A 19,618-nucleotide genomic window follows, 5' to 3' on the forward strand; every position below is an offset into this window, starting at 1 on the left:
TTTTTAGATATACAGGTTTCATTCCGATAATAATTTACGAGATAATTTATATAAATTGGTTTTTGAAACATTTTTAGAGTAAATATTTTGTACATCTAAAGTATCCGCAAATTATTCATATTTTTTAATTGAAAGAATTTTATAATAGCATAATCTCATAAATTTAGTGGACTGTATTTTTTTATGTTTTTTTATTTATTTTTTATTATAAGTGGTCGTAATATAACAATATTCACAAAATATTATAGACAAAATATTGAGTTTATATTTGAGGCAAGAAAAGTGCCACAAAGTTTTATTCATATGTTTCAAGGTTTATAAAGGGGTGTATCCTAAAATATTTTGTTATATACAGGGTGTCACAAAAAAAGTTATGGTAAAGTTAGTTTGATTTTTTTTATTATTTTACATCATTCTATATTGTATATATATATATATATATATATATATATATATATATATATATATATATATATATATATATATATATATATATATATATATATATATATATATATATATATATATATATATATATATATATATATATATATATATATATATATATATATATATATATATATATATATATATTATTCTATATTGGGTATTTTTTATGGGGTCACCAAAATCGCAATATTTAAAATGGGGTCAGATGCAGAATTAAAAAGTGAACATTTTTTTATTAATTTAAAGTGTTTCTAAATTTTTACCGCTGTCGCAGATATTCGCAGTATTATATTACATATGGCTCTTTCAACAGTAAATTTTTTTCAAAGCCACCTAATATGATCTTTGTCTATCTTGTCTTGTCAAAAAATGTTCACCTTTTAATTCTACATCTGAAAGAAAAATAATATACAAGGTGTTGCATTTAAAAAAAATGAGATACAACATTTTTTAAATATTACGATTTTGGTGACGCCATAAAAAATATCCTGTATACGATAAAGTAAATTTTTCTATACGAATTTATTCCGATATCCTTCATGTTTAAGAAAACATAGCAAAGTATTAATAAAGTTATATTCACTCTAGTTTTTTACCACTTTTCGTATATAATGTTTTTAACCAAAGTTTTAGTAAATAAGAAAGAGATGTGGTGTGGTGAAATAGGTGTTGCCACCGCAGTGTACTTTAAATAAAGACAGTGTACTATAGCATAATTTTATGCCGAATCCAGTTATCTACAGAAAATTAAACTTGCTTTAAATAAAAAAAGTCGTAGAAAATCTCTGAAATAGATAATAATATAAAAATATGTCATTATATATTTTTTCCGCGTTTCTTCCAACCAGAAGATTTTCAGATACAGAGGAATTGTTACATACACGAAATGGAAAAATATTCTGTTTTCAAGCAAGTTTTTACTCGATGATCATTTTTTTTATTTTATTTTATTGTGAACTCATATTTTCCTAAATACATATCTGTGAAACTATGGCGAGTGTCATGTCTATACTTTGCCTAGTTAATAGACAACGACTATACAGCTACGTCGTCGGCTACGGAGGCGAGAACAAAGTCATATAAAGTGGCAGAAAAGGAACAAAGGATTTGACAAGGAGTAAAACTACTAGTTTCCTTATACTATGGTTATATGTCTTGGCGCAATTCCCTGAGCAAGACACTAAAGCCAGAATCAAGACAATGAGATGCTCCTTAGACCCAGCCAACGTGCCAGAGGGGATTCCCCCTAGCACCTGACTAAGAACTTCCCCACCAGCGACAAGGTCTCGCATCTCCTAGAGGAAGCAATATCAAATGGATTAATTCTAGTTTTCTAACGACTTGAGTTATAAGATCTATGACTAACCCGACTTTGTTTTATTTATTTAGATTTTTTAGACAGTAAAACTAATTATGATTAGTATCTGACACATTTACTACTTTCAACAGTATATATTTGCTTGTCACGAGAAACTATATATTTGGTGTTAAAAAGTTCTGGTATACATGAAAAGGGAATTTAGGGTAATAGAACTTCTCATTAGGATCGTACCTAGCTAAAAGTTTGGAAAACTTTAAATTGATTTAAGATTAAATTACCTTAAATTATTCCCGGAAATTGTTAAGCACAGAAACTTCGTAATACCCGGGCCTTTCGACTTAAAACTATTTGAAGCTATTATCTGCTAAAGATAAAGATAAAAGAAGAAAACATAAATCAATCAACTATTTTATCTTCAGGTAGTAAAAGTAAAACTTTTCAATAAGAATATTGTGACGACTTTTCTGTCGTTACCCAAATAGAATGAAAAAAGAATCCGTTGTTCAGGGTTAGAGGAAAGCTGGGTTCGTAGGTAAGGCTTCTGACTCACAGTGACTTTCTAATGTTGTTAAATATTAAAATAAAAAATGATAATATATAGGCTGCAGAGATTTTAATATTGATGTTAAGAATTCAAATAGGTATGGTCAAAGACAGTGAAAAGGGCGCCACTTACTTTGTTTATGAGAGTGGTAAAGTAAGAAACCAAAAGAAAAATACGATATCACAACATAGCTAAAATAAAGTAATCAACAGCATTAAGGGTCTATTATGTTTATCAGGAATAAAAGTCAGAAATAACTATCCTACATTAAACATTTATTGAAAACGAACACAAGTATCATCAATTAGTCACAGTGATCCCAATAAAACCGCAAGTTATTTTAAATAGATTCGAATTTAGTAACTGTATTCTTTGAACTAAGTAAGCTACTTAATATAAAAACAGGTGAAATTTATGTATGTCTCAATACGATGATGTTTCGAAACATGTCGTGTACAAAAACCTTTAAAATGAATACGTGTTAATAATTTTCATATAACATATCATAGCTAAGTAAGAGTGTACTGTACGAATCAAATTATAACTTATAATGTTAAATAAAAAATAATTTTGACTACAATATGTGGGATAAATAGTGATAATTTACCAGGTTATTAAATCTGTTGTCTCAAAAATTATAAAATAAAAGCGTACCTTGTGTATCAAACTTAAGACTTATCTGTATATAGTTTCTTATGATGTAAACAGGTAGATAGGTATTCTCCAGACTAACAGAAGTGGATGCAGATGACTATGGCAGGAGAAGTCTTCGATATCAGCCAAAAGAACGATTGTAATGTCAGGAACACTGTCTTAAGGTCTGCATAGGTCCATACAAAATGCAAGTGGGTGAAACATACAATAATTACTGCATTATTACTGCATACCATGTGGTAATTACTGAGTACCATGTGGTAGTTACTGAGTACCATGTGGTAGTTACTGAGTACCATATGGTAGTTACTGAGTACCATGTGGTAGTTACTCTATAAATAAAAAATAGTTCTCAGGACAGATACTCAACAAAAAAACAACTTACGGTCTGAAAATCAGCTTTACATAAATATATTCAAACCATATGCCGATCCAAACCAGTAATTAAATACTCAAATAAACGAAATAAAAAACGGAAATAACTGAAATAGAATTTACTTAGATAGGGCTATATAAAATGGCGGATAAACTTACGGTGATCATTCCAAGAAGAAATCAAACAAATACGATCTATACTCTGGATTGCATACTTTACAAGGTTTTCAAATCTCCAAATTGGACACCCATGCAATGGAAATCGAAAAGTGGATTCAGAGTGCTTTTCACTGGAAAATTTGTCGGACGCCGAAACACGCGTCTTGTTCAGATCCAAATTTTCAGAAAAAAAGACCTTCTTCTCAGTTTCAGAACTGAAGCCAAAAAAACTTTTCACCACCAAATGAGAGAGAAAAAAGTGATATCATATGATAAAAATCATTAGAACAGAAAATCGCAATCCACAGCGAAGTGAGATTCGGACAAGTGAAATTGCAATTAAAGACGTTTAGCATATAGCGAATAGATGGCGCTAATAAACAAGACAAGTGAACTGCAATAAATGAAGTTTGACATCTAGCGAATAGATGCGCTAACAAAAATTAAATATCGAGACAAGTGAGCTGTAACAAATGGAGTTTGGCATCTTTGGCATCTAGCAAATAGATGGCGCCAATACTAAGAAATTTAAATAAAAATAGATTTCCAAATTCAATTTTATTAAAGGAAATAAAAAATGCTACAATATAAATTAGTAACAATTAATACTTCAATTAATACAAATTATTAATACAAACAATTGGTTTTTATAAATAAAAACCAGCTGTTATGTTTTAACAGCAGGATTACGGGACGTCGTTGCAGCCACCCTAGATCACAAATTGGAAAATGTGTTAAAAATATAAAAATAAAAAAAAGATTTTTTTTTATGGCTATTAAAAAGTAGTAAAACTTTTACAGAATAATATGAAAAAGTTTCCCTGGATAGAAAAACCAAGAAATGAGTGTTTAATAAAAAAAAAGTTAAACTAAGTTTTAAAAGATTTTTGAAATTTAATTATTAGTAAAGTTATAGAATACACAGTCTGCAACTTGTGTGCGTAATGCCTTTTCTGCTCTAGACTGTGCAACTTTTTCTTGAAAACACTTCCAGTTGTACCGTAATTATTATGCTTGGAAGTTGTCTCGTTGAAACTTTGTTTTACTAAAGTAAAGTTGTATTCATGTCAATAGCTTTCCAATTTTGTCAGAAAATATATTTTTGCAATTAAATTGTAGTTAGTGTTAAAGTTATATATTTTAGTGACTACAGCCATTAAAATATTCTGATAACTAATAAGGAAAATAACATTAAACTAATGAGTAGAGAAAATGTTATATTGTAATACAAAAAGATACAACAGAATATTGAATTATTAACAACCTCAGGGGTTCCTAACAAAATTTTAAAAATCATAAAAGCGCTCTGTTGTGATGCTCAATGTGGTGACGCATGGGGTGCGGAACGGTTGCGTTTCCTATCGCCTTTTCTTTTTAATGTCCCCGTAGATGATATTCGAAAGAAAACAATTTCCAAGAACCATTATGGAATATGGTGGATTCCCTTTAACATGTTAGAGTTCTGAGTTATGCAGATGGCATCTCTCTTCTTTCTCATAGTCAAGCGGATATGGCATCAAAACGACTTGACTTATCAAATGAAGCTAGAACTGCAGGTCTTAAGATCAATTAGAAAAACTAAATCGAAGAGAGTTTATACCAAAATATCGCTCCCTTTTTCATTGGAACAACACCTATAGAGGAGGTAATAGATATTTACGATACAAGTGAGTTAACAGCATCATCAAGATACGCATGTGAAATTTGGACAACCAGTGCGTAGCACGAGTTGTGTAACCACACAAGTATCTTAATGGAGTTAACTCGCGTGTATTGTACAATATTTCGTCCCATTGCTGCCAAAAGTCACTAACTTACTTTTTATTACTTCCGAGAAAAATGCGTCTAAAGAAGAATTGCATTGCATAAAGATGTTATAGTTAGTAGCTATTCGGTATTAAAATAGAACATAAATTGCCAGAAATCGTAGTTAATGACATTTGCAATCGATTTTCCGATTCAAAACATAGTTAGTGATTGAATTTGGTTGTTCGGAAAAATGTTAGCTAGTGACTTTTGGCAGCAATATAGGACGATTTTATCTACATCTAACTATAAAAACACACAAAGAATTTTAAAAATTATTGTACTTAACTATACCGGGTGTTGCATCGTCGAGCGGGACATAGGAAATCCCATGTAAATTTTAATGGGATCAATTATTGACTTCCCTAATTATTTTAAAGAATAATTCTATTTAGATTTATTGAAGAGTACTAAAACCCACATTCAAAAGAATAACTTTAGATATTTTTGATTAGCCCGTTTACGAGTTATCGCCGATTTCTTTTTAAATATTTCTCCTTTCTTATGGCCCTGTATTTACTCCACCAGCGTGTGAGTTTACTCCACCAGCGTATGAGCACCAGTCAAGGTAAAAGATAACTGTCAAATGAAGTTGTCATTTCAGAAATTTATCTATTTAGTGCTTTATTACTATTATTAAAAACTCATACCTACATCGAAAATATTAGCCATGAATTACACTACTGAAGAAAAAGTTTTGATGATTAAATTGTATTATCAAGGACATAGTTATCAAAAGGTGTCAGACATGTTTGCTGCTCTGTATCCGAATAGACCGATACCTGGAAAATCTACAATCGCAAGGAATATCCAGAGATTTGAGACCAAAAAGGTACCCTAATAAATAACTGCAGATGTGAAGCAAGGCAGGAACAAAGAGAAGATGCAAGAAATGATACCGACTTGGACGTTTTAATGTGCGTGGAAGAGAACGATGGAAAGATCAGCACAAGGAAACTTGAGGATGAAATAGGTATAGATCACACTACAGCGTTTCGAATTTTGAAACGACATAAATACTATTTAGCTACGAGATGAGGACGAAATACGGCTGCAGGCGTTTTGTTTTGATATAATGGAAAGAGCAAACACGGATAGGGAATTTTTATAAAACATATGTTTCACTGACGAATGCACGTTTACCTTAAATAATGAACCCAATGTTCAAAATTATCGATATTGGAACAAAGAAAACCAACACAGATTTGTCGAAACAAGGACGCAACATCCACAGAAAGTAAATGTTTGGGCAGGGATATTCGGACACAATATTATCGGGCCATTATTTCTTACGCGAAATTTAAATGCAGAATATTATTTGGAATTACTCGAAAATCATATTTTACCTGCTTTACATGATGCCGCTAGGGAAAATCAGGAAGTTTGGTACAAAATGGATGGCTGCCCGGCACATAGTACCCTGGCTGTTCCGGAATATTCAGACAATAGTTTTAACGGAAACGTTATTGGCCTAAATCATACAGTAAATTGGCCAGTAAGGCCTCCTGATATTTCGCCAAACGATTTCTTTCTCTGGAGCCATTTAAAAAACAGGATATACAAGGATAAAAAATACCCAAATCTAGACGAGTTAAAAAATGCTATTTCTGCCGAATGCAATAGAATTTCATTTTACCAACTAGCGAATGTAAGAAGAGAATTTTATGATCGCCTGGGTTATTGTCTAGCAGTCGACGGAGGAATATTTGAACATCTTCTTAAATCCTAAAGTTCTAACAATTTAATAGTACCTAAATTAATAAGTTATTGAATATTGTAATAATACCATAATTAACCTTGTAATTGATTACTTTATTTTACTTTAATTCATATTAATTTGTATTTATAAATACATCTTTAAGATTTCCGATGTAGGAATGAGTTTTCAATAATAATAAAGCACTAAATAGGTAAATTTCTGAAATGACAACTTCATTTGACAGTTATCTTTTACCTTGACTGGTGCTCATAAGTAAATACAGGGCCATAAGAAAAGAGAAATATTTAAAAAGAAATCGGCGATAACTCGTAAACGAGCTAATCAAAAATATCTAAAGTTATTCTTTTAAATGTGGGTTTTAGTACTCTTTAATAAACCTAAATAGAATTATTCTCTAAAATAATTAGTGAAGCCAATAATTGACCACATTAAAATTTACATGGGATTTTCTATGTCCCGTCCGACGATGCAACACCCGGTATACCTATCATAAAAATCAATTACCTTAATACCTTTGCTCAAATAACACCATGCATGGCAATGTCAATATGACAGTAAATAATATTCACTAGTTTAAAAAATGAGCGATTCGGAAAGTATGCCCTCTGACATTGAAGAAGAGGCATTCAGAGCCATTTCTGGATTGCTTCCAGCAAGTTCGAAACAGAAGTATGAATATACATACTCTAAGTATGAAAAATGGTGCACCGAAAAAAAAGTACACAACTGTGGAAATGAAAAAGTACTCATAACATATTTTTTCTCTTTACCGCACTCCTTGTTTAGATGACCACCACATCTAAACAAGGAGTGCGGTAATGAAAATGCGCGAGTTAAGAAGCTCTTAACTCACTCAAAATGCGTGAGTTAAGAGCTTCTTAACTCACTGAGGTAGATAAATAATTTTACTTACTTGGGTAGTATAATCTCAACCAACGGCCAGAATAACATTTGGAATGCTCAACAATATTTGGAGATCAAAAGAGTACAGGGTGGGTCAAATTCGACGCTTTTAAATGGAAACACCCTTTTCTATAGGAGATAGACGAAAAGTAATATCGGTGTCTGGAGCTCAATTTTTGTCAAAAACATGATGGTGAAAACCGCATGTCGATATCTGGTACCGTTTCGGAGTTACGGGGTGTTTTTAAAAATTTTGTATTTTTATGAAACATTTCCAAAGCACCTTTTTACGTAGAATTTAATGGTTTAAGTATAATTTTTTTTAAATTAATAATTTAAGATTTATCAACAGAAAACTTGATTTTTTATATGGGACACCCTGTGTATTTTTAATTTATTGAAAAGAATTTAAAATTACCTTTCCAAAAATATAACACACTTGATATTTTGCTCGTCGAGATATAGAGTATATATAAAAATTCGCCCGCTTTAAATAAGTAGGCTTTGAACAGCACCGGCTGTAATGCAAAAAATTTTTAGCTGTGAGCATCAATTAAAACGAAAATAATATTTGCTATGAGAGATGCAGAATTTTATAACAATTTAAAATATATTTAACCAACATCAACACATTTAAACTATCTAATAACAATAAAAATAAATAGCAAACCAAGACATGAGATTTTGCTACAGGTGTTCAACATATCAACCGTCTTCTGTTATGGACAGACGGGGCAGTTTTTGAACATTTCTCGCGGAATTCATTAACTCAGTGGGGGTGAAAGATACCCTTTCATAACTGCAAGGTATTTCTAATTCTTCTTTATTCTTCCGCAAATATATACATAGAATTAGATCCATGGGCACTAAGTCAGGCGGCCTCGACGGCCAACGGCTGGGTTCTTGGTTAGCTATTCAATTATTCTTGAAATTGGCTGCAAAAATTTGCTGATAACTTCAGCGTTCAGAGGCGGTGCGTCGTCTTGCTGGAAAAATATGTTTTTCGGGTTCCATTAAGGGCATTTCATCAATAAGGGGTCCAAAGCCTACTAGTTAAAAGTGGCGAACTTTTAAAAATTCTGTATTTTGAAGGGGATTATAACAAAATATCAAGTGTGGTATATTTTTGGAAAGGTAATTTTAAATTCTTTTCAATAAATTAAAAATATAGAGGGTGTCCCAAATAAAAAATCAATTTTTCTGTTGATAAATCTTAAATTATTAATTTAAAAAAAATTATACTTAAACCATTAAATTCTACGTAAAAAGGTGCTTTGGAAATGTTTCATAAAAATACAAAATTTTTAAAAACACCCCGTAACTCCGAAACGGTACCAGATATTGATGTGCGGTTTTCACCATCATGTTTTTGATGAAAATTGAGCTCCAGACACCGATATTAGTTTTCGTCTATCTCCTATAGAAAAGGGTGTTTCCATTTAAAAGCGTCGAATTTGACCCACCCTGTACACTCAACTTACCAAACTAAAAATTCTCAATTCTTAGATCTTTATTCTTATTTAAGCCCTATGCGTCCCGTAATAATAAAGGAAAAAATGAAATGATTTTACGAAAAAAAACTTTATTTTTTTTTATTTGTATTTTCAGTTGCCTTTTTTCCAAACAAATGTGTTTTTATAAATACGTTTCTATTTTAATTAATTTTTTACATAAAACTATAACAATGTTGTCAATAATCCTAGTTGTCTATAAAGAAAAAAAGTATAAAGGCGGCTTTATGTCGTAGAAGTAAGCTAATTAAAATGTGCCGCTATGCAAAGTGTTTTTCGTTGTTTCCACTTTATTTCATGCATATACAGACAAGCACATAGGTACCTTTTATGTTAATATGAATATCGCTGAAAACATGTTGATATAGTAAACACGTCTTTTTCTAACGTTTATGAAGTATATATTTCTAAATAAATGTTTTCATATAACGGTTTGCGTATGCTGTAATTAAATTTTTGCTTTTATAATGAAGGCAAGTGTTTTTTTTATAAAACATACTTTACCGGTAATATGTTTAGTAACCTAATTAAAAATATCAATCTTTTTTTTTAAATAATTGGGTAAAATTAATATTTAATATTTTTGATATAGCTACTCAATATGTCTACTAATTACTCAAAAATAATATAAGTTTCTTTATAATACCACTAGCATGTACCAGCGACTTCGTTCGTGTAGAATTAATAATTTGATTAATTTGTAATAGTGATAATAAAGCAAAGCAAAAATTTCCATTAACATACAAACTGGATAAAATTTTCTCACATTTATGACGGCATGAGAAAAATCAATATGGCGATATTATTATATAACTACTAACGGTAATATTTGAGAGGTAGTTTCATCTCGTTGGAATTTGACTTTCGAAAAATCCGTTTGCCAAAAATAAGCTTTTTACGTCAAGCAGTTTAAGGAGAATCGTGGTTAAGAAATTACCCAACTTTTTGGAACATCCTGTACGATCTTTTAAAAAATCTTAAAATATGTAAAAAACCAAATAAATTATGCTTGTCCAAGCGTTTTCCCGAAAGACTAACCGTTTTTGAAATAACAAATATTGTAATATTTGAGGGGCGTTTTCACCCTCTTGGAATCTGAGATTCGAGAAACCTCTCCCTTATCGAACCTCTACACCCCACAGTGAATCCGGTTGCCAAAAATCAGCTTTAAACGTCAAGCAGTTTAAGCAGAATCGTGATTACTCAATGGTCATATTTTATGAAACACCCTGTATAAATTTATAAAAAATCTTGAAATGTGTAAAACAACAAAATAAAATATACGTGTTTAAGAGTTTTTCCGAAAAACTCACTGGTTTTTAAATAAAAAATATTTTAAAATTTGAGGGATAGTTTCACCCCCTTAGAATTCGAGTTTCGAAAAATCCCTTCTTATCGAACCTCTACACCCTAAAGTCATTCTGTTTTCCAAAAATCAGCTTTTCACGTCAAGCGCTTTAAGCAGGATCGTGATTAATCAATGACCAGATTTTTCGAAACACCCTGTATACATTTTTAAAAAATCTTAAAATATGTAAAAAACCAAAATAAAATATACGTGTTTAAGCGTTTTTTTCGGAAACTTGACCGTTTTTTAAATAAAAAATATTGTAATATTGGAGGGGTGGTTTCACCCTCTTGGAACTGGAATTTCGAAAAATCCCTTCTTATCGAACCTCTACACCCTAGAATCAACCTGTATGCCAAAATTGAGCTTCTTACGTTGAGTGGTTTGAGCAGGATCGTGATTAATCAGTATGCCAGTCACTAAAGGATTTTATAATTATTATAGATTATCTTTATACAGGGTGCTAGAAATTTGAGGTATGAGCATCTGTATCTCGGAAACCAAAATATATACGAACATGGTAAATACGGGGTAAAGTTGCGCCTTGGAATGTTCGCCAACATGCTACAAAAAAAGTTTCAAAATTTTCAAGGATTGCTGAGTTTTTAGAAAATAACTGTTTTTTGGAAAATCAATTTTATTTTTTTCCTGTTACTGTTGAGAAAATCGAAAAACGAATTGCATATTCTCATAGCCACTTTATCAGGGCTATTTAATCGTATTTTTAAAATTTCAAATTAGCTAATAGTTCCTAAGGTGCATAGACGAACTTGCATTTTTTCTTTCAGGTTTAGAAAAAAATCAGTCTCCTGAGTACAACGATATGACACACTTATTTTTGTTTTGTTTTGGACACTTTAACTTTAACAACACTATTTAAACTAATTTCAAGTCCGGCTCTCGTTTTTTAAATTATTTAGCCTAATTAATATTGTTAGGATTATAATAATCCTAACAATATTAATGAGCGCTAATTATCATTGAATAAGGAAAATTACTAATTAATAATACTAATAAAATTACTACCCTATAACTAAGACTTCGCTGTCCGTCCGTCCGTCGGTCTGTCAGAAAGGTCTATCTTATGAACCGTTATAGCTAGACAGTTGAAATTTTTACTGATAATGTATCTATGTTGCCACTATAAGAACAAGTACTAAAAACAGAATTAAATAAATATTTATAAATAAAAAAGTACTTTCCCTAAACATTATCTTTTAATTAAGAATTTTACACATTTTTACAAGCGTTTGGACTTTGCGCTGCTATGACGTTGGAGCCGTAGGTAGTAAGGCAGGTTCGAATCCTAGTCAAGGCGACTTTTTTTAATGTTTTTTTTTTAATTTTTACATATTTTTTAATATTTCTTTTTACTTTTTACATATTTATTATTGATTAATACAATTTTTAGTAATGTGTTTCTTCATTTTTTTTTAAATTATTATAGGCGCATTAAAAATTTCAGCTAAATCGGAAAAAAAGTTTATAATAATATAGTGTCTAATGTTGTATAGATAATGAATGGTACGGAACCCTTCGTGCGCGAGTCCGACTCGCACTTGACCAATTTTTTTTTCTGATTGCTCCTCTATTGCAATTCGAAGACTGAAATAAACATTTTTATCTTATGAAAATGTTTGTTTTTCGATATTAAGCAGTAGTAAGTACTACACCGACAAATGAGCTGTTATTTTCAAATAAAAATATCGAAAAAAAATTAAGTAAGGAATCACTTGTTGAAGTTTGTCCATGTTCTATTGAACCGTCCTATAGATTTATAGGTATAGTTTATCTGAAATCAGTTTGAATAGATGGGAAATCTTAATTTCGGCACTGTCTTTCTCGGCGCCTTTGTCGGCATCGTCGCGTCGGGTCTAAGGAATTCGAATCTCACTACTTCCATTGGACTTCGGAAATACTAAACAATTATATTTTGTGCGGCTCAAATGCAGCAGAAGGATTATGTCCTTTGAGCTTTTCCAATACCCACGAATTTTTCTATACAGGGTGGTCCGAACTGTATTCCGGAAACTTCGGCAGCATATTCTGCAGATAAAAATAAGTAAACAAGTTCGTATAAATCTATATCCTAAAATGCTTAGTTTCGGAGATACAGGGTGTAGAAGTTTCATTTTTATTTCAATTTTTTCCAAATAATTTCTGAAGTAACGCCAATATTTGGATGAAAATTGGTGTCTGAGAGTTTTTTTTTTGACATGAGAAATTTGAGTTTGATGTCAATATGACTTCTACTAGTATAGGGCGCCACCTACATATTTGTTAACTGGTTTGCAGATAATTAACTTTTCGTTTGTACCTGTATAAAACTACTGAGTAAAGAAATATACATTTACGATGTTTTTTACATGAAAAAGGTCTCTTGGTAAAAATCGCTACGAGGAACCGTTCTCAAGATATTTAGAATGGAAATAGTCAATACATGTTATTATTGACAAAAAAATAAATATGTTTAGTAGATTGACTGAAATTATAAATTTGAGAACTTTTTATTTTTTTTAAATAATAATATATTTTTAAACAGTTTTTGTTGAACTTTTGACACAAAATAATTTCAAATTTATGATTTCAGTCTAATAACTATTTAGTCAACATGTTTAATTTATGTCAATGATGACAGGTATTGATAAATTCCATTCCAAATATCTCGAGAACCATTACTCGTAGCTATTTTTACCAAGAACCTTTTTTACGTAAAAAACGTCGTAAATTTTTATACTCAGTAAGTTTTATACAGGTACGGACGAAAAGTTATTACTCTTCAAACCAGTTAAAAAATATGTAGGTTGCGCCCTCTACAAATACGTAGGAGGCATATTGACTTCAAAATCAAATTTCTCATGTGAAAAAACCTCCAGACACCAATTTTCATCCAAACATTAACGTTACTACAGAAATTATTTGGAAAAAATTTGGAAATAAAAATGAAATTTCTACACTCTGTATCTCCGAAAAAAAGCAATTTAGGACATATATTTATACGAACTTTTTTACTTATTTTTATCTGCAGATACAGCAACAATAATCATAATTAATAATTTGTTTTCAGGGAGTTACCTATCAATCAACAATCTCGGCACCAAATCGGCCGTGTCTACACCTCGCTCCAACCGTGCGTACCCCTTAAGCCCCAAAGCAATCAATCCAATAGAGGAAACCTACGAATCGTCCGCGCCCAGCTTGAGCACTCTGGTGGCAGAAAAACCAGCAGATACGTACCAGCAGGAAGAACCCGCGCCATCCACACCACCACAACCCAAACCACGACCAAATCCGAAACCACAACCGCCTCAGAAACCAGTTGCCAGTCAGACTTTACCTCGAAACTTAAATTCGACCAAATTGACACCATCTAGGACCAAGTGGGCTATGGATAATGCCGAACAGTTACGCAGCCCGTCAGAGAAACGGAACTCTATTGCTGGAGATGCTCCATCTACTGAAGGTAAGCAGTATGTACGACAGTATATATGATATAGAAATTGCATCACCCAGTAAATGTAAATATACAGGGTGTCGCACCTCATTCGCCTCGGTTGATTATACGAAAACGGAAAGATGTGGAAACAAAATATTCTAGGGGTATATGTGGGGAGGCAATGTGGGCACAATTTAAAATTATTTTAAAATATACAGGGTGTTTCAAAACTGAGCTCCATACCAAAGTTATATTTTTTTCTTATGGAACACCCGGTATTTTATTTCAGTTTTGGATTCTTGGACCCAAAAAAGGTATTTACTATAAGGGTTAAATATGTTTAAAATCTTTGGTTTTTGATATATTTAGAGATATTTAAATATACATGCTGCAATAGAATAGATTATCAACACCCTGTACATTACTTTTCAGAATTAATTTTTGTGCTGAGTCTAAAGGTAGAGAAATAAACTTTAGTGAAAAATGTTATTACTTCCTTAAATTTATACAGGGGTACTAAAAATCTATTTTAAGGATTTATTTTACATAAAAACTTCGTTATTTCAAATACAATACCCTGTATTTTTTAATTAAATCTAAGCAGGTTCAAATGCTCTTTCAAACTATATTAGTTTGAAAGTACATTTTTCAATAAAATGGCAATCAAGAGGACTGGTATCGCCATGGCAATTTTCTAGTGACAGTAACTATTTTCAAAATCGACATAGTTTATGGATTTTTTTATTACTTAGGTTTATAACAGTGTACTTAAATTTACCCACAATAGTTTAATAAGTAAGTATTCATTATTTTATCAAGAAAAATAAAGCAGTATCTGCTGGCGGAACGAATGGTTATGCTACTAGTGATTTTATTTTGTGAGGAAAATTGCCTCTTAGCCTCAAGGGCCAAAAAACTGAAACAGGACTCTTCCTGATAAGCGTACATTTGAAAAACTACTTGTCCTATTTCACAGAGCTGGTAGTGTGGTTTATAAAAAAACCATTAGACAGAAACCTGTCGTTGGAAGTGAAGAAAATGAATTTGCCATAATTGGATCTTTTATAGAAAATCCATATATCTACAAGTCATCGTAAAATAACTCAAAAAACTAGTTCTTCGTTTTTCTTGATAGTGTAGCGTTTTTTTTAACATTACCACTGCGAACGGCAGCTTTTCGTTGGTAGAGCAGTCGTGGATAAGGTATTTCACTGGAAAGAACTAATTAACAATAATAACTCGAAATTATAAATATTGGGCGCCAGGCATGAACAGAGAAAGAAAACACAGTTGTTTATTACTTAAAACTAGTGACTATATTCATTCATGATGTATTCTGATGGTAAATAGCATTGTACAATTTTAATAATTATTATAGTGGTTATATGTCGAGTAAAGCTATGTATGTAAATAATATTAAATATGTTCTATGAAAAGACTATGAAAAAATACAATGCGTGTAACGTTATAGAAAATATAAGAAAGGTAGCATTACTTTATTTAAATTGTTAAATTTTATGCGGTGTTAAATCTGATATGTTGCAACCTGTAGATTCTAGAATCTATGTCTCGTTATTCATCTGTTAATATAGCGCAATAATAATATCTGTAGAAAGTAATACTATTACAAGGCGTAATGTAATGAAACCTAAAATCTAAATCATATTGTAACTACTAAATCGACATAAATGTTCTTAATAATCTAACCACTAAATATAGTCTGTGCGATATTATTCAAAATGTACATTAAGTTAAGACTGAAAATCGACTGAAAACCAGAACCTAAATCTACACTTAGCTGTTCTTGAGGCAATCCTGTTTCAAAGAGTAGCAGCGTGAGGTGGGCTCATATCTCTGTACTGTCTGTCGGCGATCCTGTTGGCCAAAACAACAAAAGGGGCCAGAATGAGAACACCATGAATCAATACAGCCGTAGCTACTGACTAGGCTTAGAAATGGGAGCGAACCAGCATGGGGCTTACGCTGTATCCATACTGTGGCAATATGGGGACACTACCCGTACCTTGGAACACTACTAGGACCTTGGATAATGTCCGTAACCTGGACCATAACCTTGGACACAGTCCGTCCATAAGACCCTAAAAATACCAAACTCTTGTTTAAAATCAAACAAGGTCTAATAAACAAAATGAACCTACCTCGAATTACTTCCGAGGGCTCGCTAAATAATAAAGAACCTGTCTTTTCTTCCATGTGACATTCTGGAGGACAAAAGAAAAGGGACGCCAACGTGCCAGCAAAATACAAATACAAGTTAGGTTGGGGCATCCGTAACTCTACCCTAAAAATACGCAGTAATAATAACGAATCAAAAAAGATAATATCTCATTTTTACCTGTAACTTCGAAATAGCAGCTGATTCAAATTATACAGCAAGATTTTTATAATTGCAGTTTCTCGAAGCAAGGATTTTTTGATGGTGACAGTAGGACGTTCAAAACATATACACAAGAAGAAGTGCCTTGCTAAATATTGGAAAGTGAAATTGACGTTTAAATTTGACACTGTTGACAAGTCTACTGCTACTAGCGCCCCCAATTTCGCTTGTAGGAACTACGGACTAGATTGTCACGCATGGCGGGAAGTTTAAAAAAATAAAAAAAAATAATTCTTCGTTTATTTTTAATTATGACATACATAAAAACACAAAAAATACACCATTTTTCAAAAATATGTTTAATATCAATATTAAATATACAGCAGAAATTAATTTCACCACAATAAATTAATAAAATTAAAAGAATAATGTTACAAGTAGATCAAAAGACAAAATTAATTATAACAAATCTGAAAAAAATGGCGTCATAGATGGTTAAGAAATGAAGATATATATCATAATTTTGAAAGTAAAATTATATGGGAAATGTCATCGATCATCATTTTTAAGTCAACTGGACGATTATTTCAAACATACAAGCTGAGTTCGTTCATAGTGCTCTGCGAAATCTAGATAAACAAAGTATAATAAATTAAAAGTATTCCAGGGGAAACGAGAGGAAAAACCTGTATCGTCTCTGATATCTGTCAGGGTATTGTTGAAAGTGTCATCTTTTTGCTCGAAGTTTTCAGGTCGATCAAAAAGATGACATTTACAACAATACTTTGCCGTAACTTTCACAAATATCAGAGAGAGTACAGGTATTGCCTCTCTTTTCCTCTGGGATACTTTATATCTGTTGTTCTTTGTTTATCTATATTTCTCGAGTGCCGACAGTATATAATTTCAGTATCCTAAGTGGAAAGAAAAAAGGTCACCTTTCTGTTTTGTACTATGGTTCCTTTCTTCCGATGGCTCATCTCGTTGATATTTAGGAAGGTATGCATAAAATATATATTTTACTATCGGTCCTGGGATGAAAAAATATAAAATTCAATTTGATTTGATGATCCTTTTCTGTCACCTAAATCAGGAGAATGACAATGAGCATGTTAAGATGAAAAAAAATTATTTATCAACACTTACCTACACGTTAGTTCGAGAAGTTTTATCAAAAACCTATATTTGCCTGAATAATTTATGTATTAAATTTGCAAAGCAAACTGCAGCTTGTAAACAAAAGAAAGAAAAGTGGTGTTCGAATAACAAATTATGGGTCACTAAAAATTGTTTTTGTCTCCTTTCAACGCACACTTTAGAAAGAAAAAGAGATGAACTGTAATACTGAAAGAACGTCAAGGTTTTATCTGTCACTCTTGTCAATAATTTATCGGTAAGGAAGATTCCTAGAAAATCGCTAGTAGTCAAGTTTTCAACCATTGCCAGTTCTCCCCTAAGAAGTGTCATCCACCTGGTAGGACGGTCAAAGCCAAGTGAAGTTAAGCACGGAGAGAGTTGACAGAAGCGATGTTGACAGCGCCTTCACAGAGCGATAACAGGGTTGTATCAAACGATAACAGGGTTTTGGACTAGAGAACGTAAAAATTACGCCAAGCGCGTCAAATAAATTATCCGGCCTGAACGATAGGGAATCCGGTGATGATACGCCAGACATCATATATCATAATCAAACACATGTAACGAAGTAAAAACGTTACAATAGAATAATAAATACATATATTATATTTTTTATTAAACTATGTAGTTGTAGGTAAATTAAATAAAAGTAAACTGGTATTTAAATAAAATCCATAAACTAATTTCGATTTTGAAAATAGCTATTATCACTAGCGATGGGAACTATCGAATGAATTAGACTATCGAATGGTTACTGAATGAATGATTTCAACTGTCGAATGGTTTTATTCGAATAAAATCATTCATTCATTTGTATACTAAAGCATATGTGACAACCTCGCCGTGGGACTAAATGGTTATCGTTGAGCCACGACTATCGAATGCTGTTGATAAATGAAATTTAGAATTTAGTATTCGTTTGATTTTTGTGTGCGTCAGTGCATTATTAGTTCTTCCAAATTTTTATAGCTACGACGTATAAATAGTGTGCTATTTTTTGGCGTTTATTAAAATATTTAAAATACTAAAATAGTAGTTTTTTTAATTGACGATTGTGTGCGTGTGGAGGTGGTCAAAATTTTTCCGAAAATTTGTGTGATTTTCCGTAGCCCGATCTTTCAATTATTTAATTTTATATGGTATATGGTCTATTTTTTATTGGGTAATTTTGAGAAGTAGCAATTTTAAGAGAGATGAGATGAACTTACAATTAATTTTAAAAATACATATTTGTATTTTAGATGTTTTAATTTTTAATAATATGAATTAGTTGAACTTAATAATCATATTTAAGTAATGTGGTTAAGTAAATGATTATCGAACTCAAACTATGGGGTGAGAAAATTAAATTGAAAGTTTTACACGTGCCAATTAAAAAAAAAGTTAACGATGTTTGTATTTTGTTTATGCTAATTCTCTTACATGTAGTTTTTGCGAAGAAATATTTCATTTATTTTTAAAGTAAATGCCAGTAAACGTAAATATATTATTTTTAAATAGTAATATAAAGCACCTAATATAAATAATTTTGATTTCTAATTTTTTATTTATATTTTCCTTCCATTACACTGCATGCTTACAAAATTAATAAATGTTGATATTTCATGATTTTAAAATTTGTTGTTAATATAACAAATTAGTTCTGTAATTATTATTATTTATAAACCAACGTTGCCACACAAAAAATTTAGAGACTATATTATTTTTAAATAGGATCTAATATAAATAATTTTGACATCTAATTTGTTGTTTATATTTTGCTACTACTTCAAAATGTTTATATTAAATGATTTTAATTTTTGTTGTTAATAGGTATAACAAATTATTACTGTTATTATTATTTATTAAACCAGTCTTTGCTTAAAAACATTAAAAATCATTTTCCTACATCCAAAATAACAAGTATTATTGCAGTG

At 31.2% G+C, this 19,618-nt stretch overlaps 1 protein-coding gene across 1 annotated transcript in view; it reads left to right on the plus strand.

Moving 5' to 3' along the window:
* The window catches only part of LOC115890592, a 98,314-nt gene that overhangs the window by 67,126 nt on the left and 11,570 nt on the right, over positions 1 to 19,618 (plus strand). The window contains exon 4 of the mRNA XM_030910867.1: positions 13,859 to 14,254. Within this exon, the coding sequence (XP_030766727.1) occupies positions 13,859 to 14,254 (396 nt within the window). The remainder of the gene's footprint in view (positions 1 to 13,858; positions 14,255 to 19,618) is intronic.

Source organism: Sitophilus oryzae, unplaced genomic scaffold, assembly GCF_002938485.1.
Source record: "Sitophilus oryzae breed Bouriz unplaced genomic scaffold, Soryzae_2.0 scaffold_888_pilon_pilon, whole genome shotgun sequence".
Classification (NCBI taxonomy): Eukaryota; Metazoa; Arthropoda; class Insecta; order Coleoptera; family Curculionidae; genus Sitophilus; species Sitophilus oryzae.